This window comes from Panthera tigris, chromosome E2 (assembly GCF_018350195.1).
Source record: "Panthera tigris isolate Pti1 chromosome E2, P.tigris_Pti1_mat1.1, whole genome shotgun sequence".
In the NCBI taxonomy this organism is placed as follows: Eukaryota; Metazoa; Chordata; class Mammalia; order Carnivora; family Felidae; genus Panthera; species Panthera tigris.
This window is the reverse complement of record NC_056674.1, coordinates 24,171,330-24,191,210: the sequence shown is the minus strand read 5'-3', so window position 1 is coordinate 24,191,210 and position 19,881 is coordinate 24,171,330. Positions and strand designations below refer to the sequence as shown.

Here is a 19,881-nt window from a genome sequence, read left to right as displayed (position 1 = left end):
TTCATCTATAGAGTAATTAGTTGGGGCACAGAGCTGGATATGGCTAGAGGGGACCTTTCTTATACAAGTCCCACTGCCAGTGACCGCTTGCAGTGTGCGGCCGGGGCCCTTTCGATTCCACTTGCAAGCTGCTGACGACTCTTCTCCTGACTGTGAAAAAGGGGCAGCTAGACCTATGGCTTCGTAGAAGGGGGGGTTTATATCATAACATAGCCAGCAGGCCCTTGTTGCCTCAGGGTCCGATCGGTTTAAGGCCTCATACGCTGCTGTTAGCAATTTCCATAGGGAGTCTATACCTTCTGGGTTCTGATTTTTTTTTGGACAGCTTGTGCTTTTACTCCTGGGTTAAGGACGGGGGTCCTGCTGGAGGGAGTAGTGGGGATCTGCCTGGAGATAGGCTCTTCTCTTCTCTTTTTTTTTCTTTTTCTTTTTTCCTAATACCTGATTTGGCCCCACCGGTTGTACAAGAGGGGAGACTTTTAATTTTATTTGAATGGCAGTCCCAAAGAGGGGATATTGATATAAGTAGAGTCCCCAAGTGAGTCCTGAGACCCACCGCCTGTCCTTTTTCCCCTCCTCTGTAAATCTTACACGAATAAGGTTACAGTTTTCATCATACCTGGTGCGGGTACATGGTCGGACATAGGACATTTCAATAAATTGGGGTTTTACTTCCCACTTTCATTCCCCATCATTGGAGGTGACACAACTCCAGGCTGCGCAATAGAGGGTTTCAAACCCTCCACATGTGCACCTCATCGCCCCTGTCATAAATCCCGGACATGCATAAAATCCATTTCTACTTATTGATACCCTCCTTTGCAGTTGCCTCCATTTACCTCCTTCCATTTTTTCTAATGGACTAATTTTTTTTTAATTAAAATACAAATCTGGCCACCAGGTATTTAATGGGGAAGTTCCTAGGGTTTTGTTGTAGACTTCATGAGTCCCTAAATTAGTAATTTCACATGTCAAATTATAGGGGTTGTGGGGGTTTGGATTTACAGACAGAATTTGCAGAACAGTCAAGAGGAGGGCAAGTACCATAGTTACGGCTCAGTCCGTTGGCGGCGTAGGGTCAATTTTAAAGGATTGTCCTTAGTCCGATCAACAGTCCAGGTTGTCTTTGAAGGTCCGATGAGGTCTGAGAACGGGTCCACTGGTTTGGCGTGGTCGAAATGGATCCAGGTGGCGATTCCGTCTACTTTGATGGCAGTAGGCATTGTCAGGATGACCTGGAAGGGTCCTTTCCACCTGGGCTCCAGAGTTCCCTGCCGATGACGTTTGACGAGGACCCAATCCCCTGGCCGGAATTGATGAGGAATAGGCGGGGGTCCAGTCTCATAGAGTTCCTTTAATTTGGGCCATACATCTTTATGGACCCTCTGCAAGGCTTGTAGGGAGAACAAGAATTCAAGACTATTATCGTTCTCAGCTTTGACAAGGTTATCTTTTAGGTTAGGGATGATGGGGGGTGGTCTACCACGTATTATTTCATAGGGTGTGAGTCCCAGTTTGTATGGGGAATTACGCACCCTGAACAGAGCGTAGGAGAGGACTACCCGATTAGCGCCAGTCTCCATGGTCAATTTGGTTAGGGTCTCCTTTAATGTTCTGTTCATTCTCTCTACCTGTCCTGAGCTTTGGGGTCGGTATGCACAATGTAATTTCCAATCAGCCCCAAGTCTGGAAGCCAGTCCCTGACTTACCTTAGAGACGAATGCAGGTCCATTGTCTGACCCTATCATTACTGGAAAACCATACCTGGGCAGGATTTCTTCCAGGATCTTTTTGGCTACAATCTGCGCCATTTCATTCTTGGTTGGAAAGGCTCCAGTCCATCTTGAAAAGGTATCTACAAAAACTAGCAAATACTTATATCCATATTTTCCTGGTTTTACCTCAGTGAAATCTACTTCCCAATAGGTCCCCGGTCTGCTCCCTCTTTGTCTTACTCTTGTTGTCTGAGGATTGCTACTCGCATTGTTGAGTTGGCACACTGTACATTTAGTGACTACTTGATCGACCTTATGAGAGACATTTGATCTTTAGTCCAGTCTGTCTCAGTAAGTCCAACATTCGCCGGGAACCTAAGTGGGTGCTGCGATGGATCCACTCTAGAACTTGCCATCCTAGTTTATCTGAGAATATAATGCTGCTTTTGGAGTCTCTCCACCAGCCATCTTTGATTCGGGTCATGGGAAGTTTACTCATCCATTGAATGTCGTTTTCTGAATACTCAGGGCTGGGGGGCAATTCCTGGGGTCTGGGGTCTGGCAGCCGTAGGGTCAGCAATTGCGCTTGGGGGCCGAGCTATGTTTTTTGCAGTCTGATCGGCCAAATTGTTGCCCCGGGAAACTGGGTCGGTTGTCTTCTGGTGTCCTGGGCAATGCACAATCGCTAGCTTTTTGGGTTCCCATAAGGCTGCTAGCAGGGCTAGAATCTCTTCTTTATTTTTGATGTCTTTCCCTTCAGCTGTGAGGAGCCCCCGTTCTCTGTACATCACCCCATGTACATGAGCAGTGGCAAAGGCAAATCGGCTATCAGTGTACACGGTTAGCTTGCGGTCTCTCCCGAATTTTAGGGCCTGGGTTAAGGCTATTAGTTCAGCCTTCTGGGCCGAGGTTCCGGGGGGTAGGGCTTCTGCCCAAATCACCTCGGTTTCTGAAGTTACGGCCGCCCCCGCATACCTTTGTCCTTGGTGAACGAAGCTGCTTCCGTCGGTAAACCAGATGGCGTCCGCATCTGATAATGGTTGGTCCTGCAAGTCCTCCCGGACCCCATAAACTTGAGCCAGTATGTCGACGCAGTCATGAAGTGGGGTTCCCATGTCTGGGTCTGACAGCAGTGATGCTGGGTTCAGGGCCGTTGGGGGGGTGAAGATGATCCTGAGGGGGTTCAACAGCAGTCCCTGGTAATGAGTGAGTTGGGCATTGCTCAGCCATCGGTCAGGCGGCTGCTTGAGGATGCCCTCGATGGCATGCGGGGTGGTGACTTGTAGCTCTTGGCCCACGGTCAGCTTATCAGCGTCCTTTACCATTAGGACAGTGGCTGCAATCATCCAGAGACAGGGTGGCCATCCGGCGGCCACTGGATCTAGCTTTTTAGACAGATAGGCTACTGGCCTGTGCCAAGGGCCCAAATGCTGGGTTAGCACCACCTTGGCTCTGCCCCGGTTTTCATCTACATATAGGTGGAAAGGTTTGGAGACATCGGGGAGTCCCAGGGCAGGTGCTGATAGCAGAGCAGTTTTAATTTGTTGGAAGGCCTGTTCGGCTTCTTCCGTCCAACTAAAGGGCTGTTGATCTTTTGTTGCCTGGTATAAAGGTTTTGCTAATTCAGCAAACCCTGGTATCCATAGTCTGCAGAACCCAGCCGACCCTAGGAATTCCTTCACCTGTCGTGGTGTCTGCGGTCTGGGAATACGAAGGACAGTCTCTTTCCGGGCATCCGTTAGCCAGCATTGCCCCCCTCTCAGTAAGTAACCCAGGTAAGTTACCTCTGACTTGCAGATCTGAGCCTTCTTTGCTGAGGCGTGGTAGCCTAAGGTTCCCAGAGTTCGCAGGAGACCTTCGGTTCCCTGGATGCAGGCTTCGGGTGTCTCGGCAGCTATTAAAAGATCATCAACATACTGTAGGAGAGTTATATTAGGGTGTTGTTGTCTGTACTCACTTAAATCTTCGTGTAGAGCCTCGTTGAACAGGGTCGGAGAGTTCTTGAATCCTTGTGGCAGTCTGGTCCAAGTGAGCTGGCCATTTATGCCCCTGTCTGGATCTGTCCACTCGAATGCAAATAGCTCTTGACTTTTAGGCACTAGTGGTAGGCTGAAAAAAGCATCTTTTAGATCCAGAACAGTATACCATTGTTTTTCTGGGCTGAGGGCGCTCAGGAGAGTATAGGGGTTAGGAACGGTTGGATGTATGTCCATCACCCGCTTATTGACTTCTCTCAGGTCCTGCACTGGTCTGTATTCCCCGCTGTTGGGTTTGCGCACGGGCAGCAGGGGGGTATTCCATGCTGAGTGGCAGGTGCGTAGGACCCCGAAGTCAAGGAGGCGGCGGATATGCAGTGTGATGCCATTTTTGGCTTCCACGGGCATAGGGTATTGGCACACGCGGACGGGGTCCGTCTCGGGCTTGACCTCTATAAATAGGGCTGGGCGATGTTTTGCTAACCCCATGCCACCCGATTCTGCCCACGCGTCTGGGAAGCGTTGAAGCCAGGGCTCAATGCCCTGATCCAGAGGAGTGGGTTCCTGATGGAGCCTATATTCATCTTCTAGTTTCACAGTGAGTACAGATATGGGCTGGTTGTGGAAGTCAGTCACTGTGGGTCCCCCCAGTTGGAAATGAATTTGGGCCCCCATTTTGGTAAGAAAATCCCTCCCCAACAGGGGGCAGGGGCTGTCAGGAATGACCAGGAAGGAGTGGGTTACCTTCCCAGTTCCTAAGTCCACAGTCCTCTGAGTTGTCCAGGGGTACTTCTTTATTCCGGTGGCCCCTTGTACCCAGGATGATTTTTCAGATACTTTTCCATGGGGCTTGACCAGAACTGAGTGCTGTGCCCCGGTATCAACTAGGAACTGGACCGGGGTCCCCTCCACTTGCAACGTTACCCTAGGTTCGGGGAGGGGATCTGAACCCCGTCCTCCCTATTCTGTATCTTGGGTAAACAGTATGGGGGCTATTTTAGGCTGCCATTGTACTTGGCTGGGGCGGGGTTGTTTCTTCTTGGGGCATTCTCGTATCCAATGGCCTTTTTCTTTACAATAGGCACATTGATCTTTATCTAAGTGCCGCCTGGGAGGGCGTGTTGTTTGAGTGCCTTCTGGGGGTGGCTGTGCTTTCTGGACTATAGCGGCCAGGACTTTAGTCATTTTCTCTGTGGCTTTGATCTGTCTCTCTTCTGGGGCGTCCCTGTTGTTGTAGACCCGTTGTGCTATACGGAGCAGATCCTGGATCTGCTTACCTTCTAAATCCTCTAGCCTTTGGAGTTTTTTCTTAATGTCACGAGCTGCTTGATTTACAAAGGACATAACGACAGCAGCCTGGTTCTCAAGGACTTCTGGATCCGTGGGGGTAAACTGCCTAAAGGCTTCCATTAATCTCTCTAAGTAAGCAGCTGGACTCTCTGCCTTTCCCTGTACGACCGAATATACCTTAGCCAAATTGGTGGGCTTGCGAGCTGCAGCCCGGAGACCTGCCATCAGAGTCTGGCGATAAATGAGTAGCCTTCCCCTACCTTCTGCCGTATTGTAGTCCCATTCGTCCTGTGGAGGTCTCGTTAGGGGGAAAGCCGCATTAATGAGGTCAGGGTTAGATGTCGGCCGACCGTCGTCTCCAGGAACCAGCTTTCTTGCTTCTAATTGGATCTTCTCTCGCTCCTCTGTAGTGAACAGGATGCGGAGGAGCTGCTGACAGTCGTCCCAGGTGGGCTGGTGGATGAACATGACACTGTCTAAAAGAGCTATTAGGTCTTCAGGGTTATCAGAGAATCGAGCGTTCTGTGTTTTCCAGTTGTAAAGGTCACTGGTGGAAAAGGGCCAATACTGGAGTCGGGGGTTGCCTGTTTCATCTGGGCGTCCTATTTCCCGCAGGGGTAGGGCCACAGTGGAGTCGGGGAGGCGAGGGTTTGGCTCACGCTGGGTGCGCCCGTGGGTTCGGCCGGCTGGCCGCTCGAGGTTGGTTTCGTTTTCAATGGGGCCCGGCGCGGCTGCTGCCTCCCGTCCTCCTGGTTCCGGTGCAGCTGCCGCTTCCCGTCCTCCCGGGTTCCCATAGGGGGGCAACTAGCGGGGCGACTGGTGGAGCGGCTGCTGCGGGCAGAGCCTGGGGTATGAGGGGAGGGGATGATAGGGTGGAGGGTCCAGGGGTAGTAGGTCCTGACTATCGGGCAATATGGGATACAAGGGCGCGGCTGGCGTCCTTGATTTTGGGGGATCTGCAGGCCGCATGGCAAGGACCTTACATGTTCCCGAGGATAGGAAGGGGGCCAACCAAGGGGGTGGATTTTCCACTAAACTCCGCCATACAAGAATGTAGGGGATCTGATCCCTTGCGACCCGGTAGAAAAATCTTTGATTTCACCTTAGCAATTATAGGGAGGCAGAAAGTTCCTTCGGTTGGCCATCCAACGCCGAAGGTTGGCCATTCGGAGCGGCAGAGGGTTATTAATTTTCCCCGCCGGATGTCTAAACTCAAATTCTGTCCTCTGGTTCTAACATCCCTGAAGTTAGCAATGAGGAGAGAAAGAGGAGTGCTTTGAGATTGGCCCATCTGTATCCTGGAGGTGGAGGAAAGGATTAAAAGGAGAAACAGTAAAGTTATGAGGATTTCTGGCTGGGCCAGGCCAGGTCACCTGTGAAAGAGAAGGAGTTTAACACTTAAAGGTTATAGAATAGAGAACACAACACTTAGATCGCTAGCGCGTTTCGGGTGTCTGCCACCCGAACAGAAAAATTCCAATGGGCCCAAAAAGGTGCCCCAGACGGGTGCCAGTGGACGTCTCCTACTGGACCCGACCGACTGCCCTATAGCGTGTCCGCCAGGGCTGTGTCAGTCACCGATACAGATCCCGCGTGGGAGAGCCAGAAACGAACAAACAGAAACAGATAGAGCCGGCTCACTTACCGATCGGTCTCAGGGACGACCCGTTGACTTGGGGTCTGGTGGGTTTGGGAGGATCCCGGACGAGCCCCCAAATGGTATGCCCCAATTCGAGAGACCCCCCCGAAAACAATCCACCAGAGTCCAGAGTCAAAGCCAAGCGGCAAGGGTCGTTTATTGCAGGTTCGAACCCGGTCCTCCACCCACTCGTTGCCAGTGAGGCTAAGAGGCCCCGAGCGAGGATCTTACAGCTTCTTTTATAGACAGGCACAAACAAGTTAGGGATTTTGTTGCAGTTACAGAGCTGTTATTGGTTGACATTTAAATTTCTACACTCAGCAGAACTTGATTGGTTCCTGCCTTTTTTTCAAACCACTCAACAGAACTTGATTGGTTCCCACCTTTAGGTCAGACCACAACTGGGCACACCCTGGCTGGTTCCGGGAATGGGGGTTGGGGGGCGGAAGGTCTTTTCTTTGCCGTTGTGAGTACACCTGGTAATTTTTCTCTTAGTCTCTCAATGTGACCCAAGATAAGCCAATCAGGACGTTCCCATGTCTTTTGCTGAATTCTCTGGGTAGGAAGCACTTAAAAAAAAAAAAAAAAAACTAAAATTAGTCTTGTTACCATGGTGTTAAGTCCATAGCTATTGGTGGTCATCTTTGATACCATATGGGTAAACTTGCTTTAGGAGAATCCATTAGTGAGGAAAGAAAGCAATAAGAAATGGAGAGAGAAATAATCCTTGACATGTTGTTTGAGCTCCTGGATTTTTGTCTAAAGAATGTATTTTCTTAATTATTATTAATGTAATTAGAAGAGTTTAAATTGGATTTTTGTCATTTTCACCTATAAGAAAGCTAATCAATATAAAGGAGGTCATATTAAATGGAAAGGGAAGAACAAAGCATCATGATTATAGGACTAGAAATTTGTTGACACATGACAAAGCAAAATGTATCAGTTAGTAAACAGGTAATTAGATAATTCAAGAAGAGACCACTTAAAAGTGTGGATAGGGTGTAGAGTAATGGGGCCAGATCCACAGGAAGCTCTTACCTTTAGATCCTAAAGGAGAAGAGAAGGGAGAAATTAACAGGAAGATGGAAGGAGAAATTCTATAGAGTAGCTATCCTTGAGATGAGTGGTACCTCTACTGAGGAATATCCAGCCTAAGTGATGGAGACATGGGGTTTATATTGTTATGCCCAGAATTCGTGATCCCCAAAGACCACCAGGGAGCCGAGTCTGATGCAAAAGCAAAAGAGCCTTTATTCAAGCTAGCTCGAGCTCAATCCCCTACCTGCACCGACGCAGCGGTGAGATACCGGGGAGAGAGAGAGAGTTTCAAAAGCACAAAGGTTTTATAGGGGTCTAGGGGCAGTTGGTGAGGTAATGGCTGTGGCCTCAGCTGATTACCGGGGAAGGGTCAGAGTCCTGTCGCAGGTCGCTGGGCGTGTTTTGATCAGGAAGTTTGAACGGGTGAGCGGGAGGTTACTCAAGGGGAGGAGGCGTGGTCTAGGTGAAGAACACAGAACAAGATGGAGTCGGCTGGCATAGGCCTGCCCTTTCAATACCTGACCTCAGTCTCCTTCCTTGCTATGTTGCTGATAAGCAGAGGGTGTGGGAACCTGCAATCCTTCATCAGAGAGCTGAGTGGAGAGGATGGTGAGTGGATGTCTAAAAAAGGCATAACTTTTATTGGAGGAGCCAATGGAAGATATCCAGCCCAAATATAAACCTGCAGAAAAGCCAGGGGAACGCCTGGCTCTGAGTGTGAAGCACATTACACAAACAGAAGATGGAAAGAGTGAAGCAAAATCATAAACTGTAGAGATAGTTGATGAGCAGTTGGCATGCAATATTTGTGGATATCTTGCTCATTTGTCTCATTGAATAAAAAAATATCTATTGTACAAATATTTAGAAATATATTCACTTTTTGTAAAATTTTGTAAGATGAGAAACATGTTAATCATTGTTTTACCCCTAGGGAAAAATGTAAATTTCCTTTTTTTTTTTAACTTGTCAAGTATGTATGCTGAGATTTGCAGGCTAAAATATGGAGAATAAATAATAAGAATGGTAATGTTTAACATTTGCTGAACACTTCTTATGTGCTGTGTCCATTTTCTTATTTAATCCTCATACAACTTAAAGAGGTTGATACTTTTATTTTTCCCTAGTTTGTAAGTGAATAATCTCAGTGGAGTTATAAAATCTGACCAATGTCAGTGGTGGAGATATATGACTTGGAGTCTGAGCCAGTGGCCTCTCTGTCATTCCTTTTCACTCCATTGCCAGAGGGCTCTGGCTGGCCTATCTTTCTGTGTTTTACAGAAACCAATAGTGAATCATTGTCTTCTGATGTAGCCAAGTACTTGAGAAAGCTGCTAATGGTGGGCTCCAGGGAAGGAGAGCTCTTTAAAATCCATAAAACATAATTATGTCAAGATCACGGCCCATTATATGGTGTCATTTCATGACACCTTGCCTAACTGTCATTCCAGTATAAAGGGTCCTCCATAGTGATCTGTGAGAGACTGTCTCTCTCCATTATTTCCAATAAAGTGAATCTATACCATAGAGTACTTAAGTTAATAGTACCTTATGACATTGAGTCTTTCAACGAAATAAAAATGATTATAAATTAAATGAAACTACCTATACCCTTACAGGAAATATGTACACACATTTGACCTATTTGTTATATCAGTTGTTAGAATCTATTCAAGCATCCCAGGAAGAGTGAATACAGATGCATTAAATGTGTTGAGACCAAATAAGATGAATAGTGAGCACAAATATCAGTTCTTCTTGAACTCACCCCCCAGTCTCCAGCTTAGCCCTCCCTCCCACTCACTCCTACAAATGCTGTTGAAACATTTTCCTTTTGAAAGTTAATTGAAAGCTGGCTAATCAGCAACATTACCCATAGAATTAAGTGTGAAGCTAGAAGGTGGAGGTAAGGGAACTGCTATCTGGATTTCTTTGAGAGAGGGTTTGATTCTTATTCTCTTGTCAGATGTTCTAGTTTACATTTAAATACCTGGGAACCTTAGGGGTTCTACTGTTCTTTTGAAGACAATAAAGTAATGGCCAGCATTCTAGGGAGACCATGGGATGGAATGAAGAAAGTTTTTAACCAGAAACAAAGTCCAGCCACATCTCTGCTCCAGAAGTTTGTGACCCAGGCCAGCTGCCTACAGTCAGACCTCAATTTTCTTTCTGTGAAATTGTTTGTAGCTGCCCTGTGTCTCCACCACATGGAACTGCACTAGAAATGGAGTAAGGAAATGACATAGAAAATAATTTGAAAAGACATAGTGGAACACAAGTTATTCTTCTTACTACTCAACCCTGATTTCAGAGAGTTATTTGAGCAAAATGTTGCCAGTCATTGAGGTGAGGGCAGTGAGTGAGTAAGGCCTGGGCTCTTAGCTGCTTCTGGGGTGGTCCTGGCTGAGCTATTGTTACAGCACCCAGGAAGGGATAAGGACACACACTCGAGGAATCAGAAAAGACTGTTTATTTCGTACTGGTATCAGCCTAACAAAGTCACCTCCAAAGGCTGAGCATCCGGCTCGGGTTGTACTGATCTTTTATACATATGTGCTCTCTGGATGGGCAGGGCTAGTACAGTCAACCTTCTGGTTCCTGGCTGCAGGCTGATACAAGAGGTGAGCAAGATTGCAGAAGCCAAAAGCATGCAAGGGGAGTATCTGGCTTCCGACATCTGGCTGCCCCTTTTTATCTGCTTTTTATCAATTTTCCTTCTCATTACCTGCTCTTGATTTTCAAGCTGCTCTAGCAGACTTAGAGAAAATCAGTTTTGGGGGCCAGGGAACCCTTTGCTGCCACAGGAGGTGGGAGGGGGACAGAGACCATTCTGGCTTCTTCCTGCTGACAGGGACGTTGAAGGGAGTAATGTGACAGCTAGGGTTCTTTGCCATCCAAAAGAGAGTAGTGACAGCTAGAATGGTCCTACTGAAGCATCATTTGGAGTTATATAGCTTCTAGGCAAGAAGAATCAAATTTGGTTAGCATATTAAGAATGCAAGGACCAAACAGTAGGGCTATGAAAAGCATTAGGAGAGGATCAGCTAAAGAGAGGAGCCAGGATGTCCAATTCCATATGTTGCTCCAAGAGTTCCATGAGTCTGCTAATTCTTGCCTCGTTTGATGATCTGTTCCTTTAATAGTTGGGCCATATCTCTAACTATCCCTAACTGGTTAACATAGAAGCAGCATTCCACATTTAGTAAGAGACATATTCCCCCCTTCTCAGCAGTTAACAGGTCTAACCCTCTTCTATTTTGTAATACTACTGCTGCTAAGGAGGCTACCTGGTCTTGTAGGGTTACCAGGGAGTTTGCAACTTCTTCTATGTCATCTGTCAGATTTTGGGAGAGTTTTGGTAAAAGGAAATAGATGAGGCTACTCCCCCAACTCCAGTACTTACTCTGATTACCAACCCAATTAGTAGAGGTATAGCTTGGATAGCTCGTTTAGACTGGGTATGTGCAGCCAAAGGAACTATAAGAGATTGGTTGTTGGGGAGAATATTTATTTGGGGGTTAAGAAGGCAAAGGTGCAAATTCCCATCCAGTTAGCAGACAGGCACAAATAAGCATTAGTTCCACAAACAAAGAATATTCCTGCAGGGGGAAGGCACCATGGTGACTCTTGGTTTTTACCTGTTTGATTGTATATCTCAGTCTGGTTGCGTTGGTTGTTAGTTACCTATGGGGGTTGTTCCCTGTTGGTCCTTAAAACATAAGGAGGCCCACCCTATTGGTTTTATATCAGTAACCATGGGCCCTATTGTGACATTTATGTTATCTCTTGATATGTTGCAGGTGATAGCCATATTGGTTATATTATCTGAAACTGGGGTAGCCTCAGTAAGGGGGTTAGAGACAGACAAAGCCAACAGTCCTTGGCTAACTGAATGTTAGAGAAGTTGAGGAGGTTATGGGTTGAATTTAGAATCTGGTATAAGTAGGAGTTAAAGTCATAAGACCCGTTGGAAGTTTAAATCTCCTGAGCAGACTTCAGAAGTCTGCTTCATAGAATTTTGTGCCTCCTGTTGGTTACCTCCTTATGGGCCTGGTCTTGGACTCCCCTTCCATCAGACAATCTAAAGTGGGTTTGTTGTGTCCAGCAGGCATGTTTGTCTGGGGTTCCATGACATGATGTTCCCTGCCAAAAGTGTCTTGCTTTAATACTTACTTAGCAATAAGTTTTTCTGTCATGGGAACAGTGCGAGGAGGATTGATAACATTTTTCATGTTGGTATGTATATGTGGTGAAGGCCTTGTGTGTAGTTTCCTGTCCTAGGAGTTGTTTTAGGCCATTCAAGGCAGGGGAAAGGGAGGATCTCAAGTGATAGGTCCTGAAACAGTCATCATTACATTGAGGAGGGACTTTGCTTCTTATGAGAGGACTCAGCATTAACAGTAAGAGAAATTTCATTTTGTTAGGGTAGGTTACTGACAATTTCTTATTCCAAGTCAGGGACAGCAATCATAACTCAGATCATATACATCTAAGGAGAATTAGGCATCCTAAAACACTAATTAAGTAGAGGAAGGCTAATAAGAGTTTGTGACTGAGGCACCAATCTGTAGGAGTAACTTGGGTCAGCCTTACAGCAAAGAGTATAGCAACAAATATGGAAAGAGAAATAGGTAGGGGATGACAATGAAAATTTAGAGAGAATAATTTGTTATAGTTCATTTAAGTTGCTTGGTGACTTTCTCAAGCTTCTGGTTGCAAAGAGTTCTCAGGTGTTGGCTGCAGGCTGCTTATCTTCTGTTATCTTCTTAGGGATGATCTGTAAAGGATTATTCTGGTTAGCAGTCACTTTCCATTCCAAGTGGTTGTCAAGTGACAGGTGGGCTGCCTTTACTGGAGAATGGTGGATCCAGGTGGTTAGTCCTGCAACCTTGAGGGCTGTGGTCATGGTTAGCACAACTAAATAGGGTCCCTTCCAGGTAGGTTTGAGTGATTCCCTTTCCACTCTTTAATCCAAACCTGATCCCCAAGCTTGTGGGGGTGTACAGTTATCCATAGGAAAATAGATACCCTGTCCTTCATCCACCTATGTATCTCAAGTTCAGTTTTTCCTAATCCTTGTAGTTGTTTTTTATTTCTAAATTCCCTAGTTCTGTCAGGTCCCCCCTTGTATTTGACTAGTGGAGGGGGTCTTCCATATAGGATCTCAAATCCTATTTTTGCCCAGGGTGTACAGCATATTTGGAGAAGAAATAGGGGTAGTATATCTGGCCAGGGCAACTTTCCTGACGTAGTTTTGCCATGGCTGATTTAGGGTCCGGTTCATAGATTCCACTTTCCCTGAACTCTGGGTCCAGTAGGCTGAGTGTAAGTTCCATTGGATACCTAGGGTTTTGACTATTTGTTGTACCACCTTGACAACAAAAGCTGGGCCATTGTCTGAGCCTATGGTTAATGGCATTCTATGTCTACATCCCTTAACAAGGTCTTGGTTACTTCTCTTGCCTTTTCAGTGCATGTGGGGTAAGCCTCAACTCAACCTGAAAACTTACAGATGAATAACAAAAGAAATTTGTATCCTCCACTGGGTCTTATTTCAGTAAAGTCCACCTTCAAATCTTTGAAGGGTGTCTGTACCCAGAATTGGATTCCCATGGGCGCAGTGGGGCCTTGTTTGGCATTATTTTGAGCACAGAGGAGGTGGTCTTGAGAGACTGAGGCACAAAGGGACAGGAGTTAAGCAAATACATAGTAATGCCTCAATAAGGTTTTAAGGGTGGTTTTTCCTAGATGGGTGAGCTCATGCTGTTGGAGAATAACCTGGTGGGCTAGCTGTTCCTGTATATAGATTCTTTGGTCTGGAAATACCTACTGTCTTTCTTTTGCTTGGCTTCCTTTTTCCTGTTGTGCCCATTTGTTTATTGGATTGTGTACCTTGGGGAAGTTGGCAGTTTTGAAGCAAGCATAATTTTTGAGGGTGTTGTTTGTTTTCCCGCTGCTTGTTTAGCTGTGACATCAGCCCATTGGCTACTTTCTGACACTGAGTCTTTTCCTCTTTGGTGTCCCTTGCAGTGGATGACTGCTACTTCCCTTGGTTCCCAGACTGCCCTTAATAGTTTTAGGATTTCTTCCCAATTTTTTATTTCTTTTCCTCCTCTGGTCAAAAGTCCTCTCACCTTGTATAATCCCCATGTACATGTAGAGTAGTGAAGACATAGCATGAGTCAGTGCATATGTTGGCCCATTTGTCTTTAGTAAGTTCTAGTGCTCTTATTAGGGTCCCCAATTCTGCTCTTTGGGCTGACCATCCTTGTGGAAGGGCCCTTGCTCTTATGACTGAGAGACTAAGAGAAAAATTACCAGGTGTACTCACAACGGCAAAGAAAAGACCTTCCGCCCCCCAACCCCCATTCCCGGAACCAGCCAGGGTGTGCCCAGTTGTGGTCTGACCTAAAGGTGGGAACCAATCAAGTTCTGTTGAGTGGTTTGAAAAAAAGGCAGGAACCAATCAAGTTCTGCTGAGTGTAGAAATTTAAATGTCAACCAATAACAGCTCTGTAACTGCAACAAAATCCCTAACTTGTTTGTGCCTGTCTATAAAAGAAGCTGTAAGATCCTCGCTCGGGGCCTCTTAGCCTCACTGGCAACGAGTGGGTGGAGGACCGGGTTCGAACCTGCAATAAACGACCCTTGCCGCTTGGCTTTGACTCTGGACTCTGGTGGATTGTTTTCGGGGGGGTCTCTCGAATTGGGGCATACCATTTGGGGGCTCGTCCGGGATCCTCCCAAACCCACCAGACCCCAAGTCAACGGGTCGTCCCTGAGACCGATCGGTAAGTGAGCCGGCTCTATCTGTTTCTGTTTGTTCGTTTCTGGCTCTCCCACGCGGGATCTGTATCGGTGACTGACACAGCCCTGGCGGACACGCTATAGGGCAGTCGGTCGGGTCCAGTAGGAGACGTCCACTGGCACCCGTCTGGGGCACCTTTTTGGGCCCATTGGAATTTTTCTGTTCGGGTGGCAGACACCCGAAACGCGCTAGCGATCTAAGTGTTGTGTTCTCTATTCTATAACCTTTAAGTGTTAAACTCCTTCTCTTTCACAGGTGACCTGGCCTGGCCCAGCCAGAAATCCTCATAACTTTACTGTTTCTCCTTTTAATCCTTTCCTCCACCTCCAGGATACAGATGGGCCAATCTCAAAGCACTCCTCTTTCTCTCCTCATTGCTAACTTCAGGGATGTTAGAACCAGAGGACAGAATTTGAGTTTAGACATCCGGCGGGGAAAATTAATAACCCTCTGCCGCTCCGAATGGCCAACCTTCGGCGTTGGATGGCCAACCGAAGGAACTTTCTGCCTCCCTATAATTGCTAAGGTGAAATCAAAGATTTTTCTACCGGGTCGCAAGGGATCAGATCCCCTACATTCTTGTATGGCGGAGTTTAGTGGAAAATCCACCCCCTTGGTTGGCCCCCTTCCTATCCTCGGGAACATGTAAGGTCCTTGCCATGCGGCCTGCAGATCCCCCAAAATCAAGGACGCCAGCCGCGCCCTTGTATCCCATATTGCCCGATAGTCAGGACCTACTACCCCTGGACCCTCCACCCTATCATCCCCTCCCCTCATACCCCAGGCTCTGCCCGCAGCAGCCGCTCCACCAGTCGCCCCGCTAGTTGCCCCCCTATGGGAACCCGGGAGGACGGGAAGCGGCAGCTGCACCGGAACCAGGAGGACGGGAGGCAGCAGCCGCGCCGGGCCCCATTGAAAACGAAACCAACCTCGAGCGGCCAGCCGGCCGAACCCACGGGCGCACCCAGCGTGAGCCAAACCCTCGCCTCCCCGACTCCACTGTGGCCCTACCCCTGCGGGAAATAGGACGCCCAGATGAAACAGGCAACCCCCGACTCCAGTATTGGCCCTTTTCCACCAGTGACCTTTACAACTGGAAAACACAGAACGCTCGATTCTCTGATAACCCTGAAGACCTAATAGCTCTTTTAGACAGTGTCATGTTCATCCACCAGCCCACCTGGGACGACTGTCAGCAGCTCCTCCGCATCCTGTTCACTACAGAGGAGCGAGAGAAGATCCAATTAGAAGCAAGAAAGCTGGTTCCTGGAGACGACGGTCGGCCGACATCTAACCCTGACCTCATTAATGCGGCTTTCCCCCTAACGAGACCTCCACAGGACGAATGGGACTACAATACGGCAGAAGGTAGGGGAAGGCTACTCATTTATCGCCAGACTCTGATGGCAGGTCTCCGGGCTGCAGCTCGCAAGCCCACCAATTTGGCTAAGGTATATTCGGTCGTACAGGGAAAGGCAGAGAGTCCAGCTGCTTACTTAGAGAGATTAATGGAAGCCTTTAGGCAGTTTACCCCCACGGATCCAGAAGTCCTTGAGAACCAGGCTGCTGTCGTTATGTCCTTTGTAAATCAAGCAGCTCGTGACATTAAGAAAAAACTCCAAAGGCTAGAGGATTTAGAAGGTAAGCAGATCCAGGATCTGCTCCGTATAGCACAACGGGTCTACAACAACAGGGACGCCCCAGAAGAGAGACAGATCAAAGCCACAGAGAAAATGACTAAAGTCCTGGCCGCTATAGTCCAGAAAGCACAGCCACCCCCAGAAGGCACTCAAACAACACGCCCTCCCAGGCGGCACTTAGATAAAGATCAATGTGCCTATTGTAAAGAAAAAGGCCATTGGATACGAGAATGCCCCAAGAAGAAACAACCCCGCCCCAGCCAAGTACAATGGCAGCCTAAAATAGCCCCCATACTGTTTACCCAAGATACAGAATAGGGAGGACGGGGTTCAGATCCCCTCCCCGAACCTAGGGTAACGTTGCAAGTGGAGGGGACCCCGGTCCAGTTCCTAGTTGATACCGGGGCACAGCACTCAGTTCTGGTCAAGCCCCATGGAAAAGTATCTGAAAAATCATCCTGGGTACAAGGGGCCACCGGAATAAAGAAGTACCCCTGGACAACTCAGAGGACTGTGGACTTAGGAACTGGGAAGGTAACCCACTCCTTCCTGGTCATTCCTGACAGCCCCTGCCCCCTGTTGGGGAGGGATTTTCTTACCAAAATGGGGGCCCAAATTCATTTCCAACTGGGGGGACCCACAGTGACTGACTTCCACAACCAGCCCATATCTGTACTCACTGTGAAACTAGAAGATGAATATAGGCTCCATCAGGAACCCACTCCTCTGGATCAGGGCATTGAGCCCTGGCTTCAACGCTTCCCAGACGCGTGGGCAGAATCGGGTGGCATGGGGTTAGCAAAACATCGCCCAGCCCTATTTATAGAGGTCAAGCCCGAGACGGACCCCGTCCGCGTGTGCCAATACCCTATGCCCGTGGAAGCCAAAAATGGCATCACACTGCATATCCGCCGCCTCCTTGACTTCGGGGTCCTACGCACCTGCCACTCAGCATGGAATACCCCCCTGCTGCCCGTGCGCAAACCCAACAGCGGGGAATACAGACCAGTGCAGGACCTGAGAGAAGTCAATAAGCGGGTGATGGACATACATCCAACCGTTCCTAACCCCTATACTCTCCTGAGCGCCCTCAGCCCAGAAAAACAATGGTATACTGTTCTGGATCTAAAAGATGCTTTTTTCAGCCTACCACTAGTGCCTAAAAGTCAAGAGCTATTTGCATTCGAGTGGACAGATCCAGACAGGGGCATAAATGGCCAGCTCACTTGGACCAGACTGCCACAAGGATTCAAGAACTCTCCGACCCTGTTCAACGAGGCTCTACACGAAGATTTAAGTGAGTACAGACAACAACACCCTAATATAACTCTCCTACAGTATGTTGATGATCTTTTAATAGCTGCCGAGACACCCGAAGCCTGCATCCAGGGAACCGAAGGTCTCCTGCGAACTCTGGGAACCTTAGGCTACCACGCCTCAGCAAAGAAGGCTCAGATCTGCAAGTCAGAGGTAACTTACCTGGGTTACTTACTGAGAGGGGGGCAATGCTGGCTAACGGATGCCCGGAAAGAGACTGTCCTTCGTATTCCCAGACCGCAGACACCACGACAGGTGAAGGAATTCCTAGGGTCGGCTGGGTTCTGCAGACTATGGATACCAGGGTTTGCTGAATTAGCAAAACCTTTATACCAGGCAACAAAAGATCAACAGCCCTTTAGTTGGACGGAAGAAGCCGAACAGGCCTTCCAACAAATTAAAACTGCTCTGCTATCAGCACCTGCCCTGGGACTCCCCGATGTCTCCAAACCTTTCCACCTATATGTAGATGAAAACCGGGGCAGAGCCAAGGTGGTGCTAACCCAGCATTTGGGCCCTTGGCACAGGCCAGTAGCCTATCTGTCTAAAAAGCTAGATCCAGTGGCCGCCGGATGGCCACCCTGTCTCTGGATGATTGCAGCCACTGTCCTAATGGTAAAGGACGCTGATAAGCTGACCGTGGGCCAAGAGCTACAAGTCACCACCCCGCATGCCATCGAGGGCATCCTCAAGCAGCCGCCTGACCGATGGCTGAGCAATGCCCAACTCACTCATTACCAGGGACTGCTGTTGAACCCCCTCAGGATCATCTTCACCCCCCCAACGGCCCTGAACCCAGCATCACTGCTGTCAGACCCAGACATGGGAACCCCACTTCATGACTGCGTCGACATACTGGCTCAAGTTTATGGGGTCCGGGAGGACTTGCAGGACCAACCATTATCAGATGCGGACGCCATCTGGTTTACCGACGGAAGCAGCTTCGTTCACCAAGGACAAAGGTATGCGGGGGCGGCCGTAACTTCAGAAACCGAGGTGATTTGGGCAGAAGCCCTACCCCCCGGAACCTCGGCCCAGAAGGCTGAACTAATAGCCTTAACCCAGGCCCTAAAATTCGGGAGAGACCGCAAGCTAACCGTGTACACTGATAGCCGATTTGCCTTTGCCACTGCTCATGTACATGGGGTGATGTACAGAGAACGGGGGCTCCTCACAGCTGAAGGGAAAGACATCAAAAATAAAGAAGAGATTCTAGCCCTGCTAGCAGCCTTATGGGAACCCAAAAAGCTAGCGATTGTGCATTGCCCAGGACACCAGAAGACAACCGACCCAGTTTCCCGGGGCAACAATTTGGCCGATCAGACTGCAAAAAACATAGCTCGGCCCCCAAGCGCAATTGCTGACCCTACGGCTGCCAGACCCCAGACCCCAGGAATTGCCCCCCAGCCCTGAGTATTCAGAAAACGACATTCAATGGATGAGTAAACTTCCCATGACCCGAATCAAAGATGGCTGGTGGAGAGACTCCAAAAGCAGCATTATATTCTCAGATAAACTAGGATGGCAAGTTCTAGAGTGGATCCATCGCAGCACCCACTTAGGTTCCCGGCGAATGTTGGACTTACTGAGACAGACTGGACTAAAGATCAAATGTCTCTCATAAGGTCGATCAAGTAGTCACTAAATGTACAGTGTGCCAACTCAACAATGCGAGTAGCAATCCTCAGACAACAAGAGTAAGACAAAGAGGGAGCAGACCGGGGACCTATTGGGAAGTAGATTTCACTGAGGTAAAACCAGGAAAATATGGATATAAGTATTTGCTAGTTTTTGTAGATACCTTTTCAAGATGGACTGGAGCCTTTCCAACCAAGAATGAAATGGCGCAGATTGTAGCCAAAAAGATCCTGGAAGAAATCCTGCCCAGGTATGGTTTTCCAGTAATGATAGGGTCAGACAATGGACCTGCATTCGTCTCTAAGGTAAGTCAGGGACTGGCTTCCAGACTTGGGGCTGATTGGAAATTACATTGTGCATACCGACCCCAAAGCTCAGGACAGGTAGAGAGAATGAACAGAACATTAAAGGAGACCCTAACCAAATTGACCATGGAGACTGGCGCTAATCGGGTAGTCCTCTCCTACGCTCTGTTCAGGGTGCGTAATTCCCCATACAAACTGGGACTCACACCCTATGAAATAATACGTGGTAGACCACCCCCCATCATCCCTAACCTAAAAGATAACCTTGTCAAAGCTGAGAACGATAATAGTCTTGAATTCTTGTTCTCCCTACAAGCCTTGCAGAGGGTCCATAAAGATGTATGGCCCAAATTAAAGGAACTCTATGAGACTGGACCCCCGCCTATTCCTCATCAATTCCGGCCAGGGGATTGGGTCCTCGTCAAACGTCATCGGCAGGGAACTCTGGAGCCCAGGTGGAAAGGACCCTTCCAGGTCATCCTGACAATGCCTACTGCCATCAAAGTAGACGG

General features: G+C 48.2%; 2 protein-coding genes across 2 annotated transcripts; one reads left to right on the top strand and one right to left on the bottom strand.

Moving 5' to 3' along the window:
- Positions 1-999: 999 nt before the first annotated feature.
- On the bottom strand, positions 1,000-12,567 carry LOC122233997. The gene is given in 5 exon segments (XM_042968079.1): positions 1,000-2,043; positions 2,045-2,259; positions 2,294-5,785; positions 7,662-7,670; positions 12,469-12,567. Coding segments are annotated over 5 exon segments (4,809 nt in total). The 3' UTR covers positions 1,000-1,049.
- An 842-nt stretch (positions 12,568-13,409) lies between these two features.
- LOC122233996 lies at positions 13,410-19,368 on the top strand. Its single transcript, XM_042968078.1, is given in 5 exon segments — positions 13,410-13,442; positions 15,294-18,785; positions 18,820-19,034; positions 19,036-19,289; positions 19,292-19,368. Coding segments are annotated over 5 exon segments (4,071 nt in total).
- The last annotated feature ends 513 nt before the right edge of the window (positions 19,369-19,881 follow it).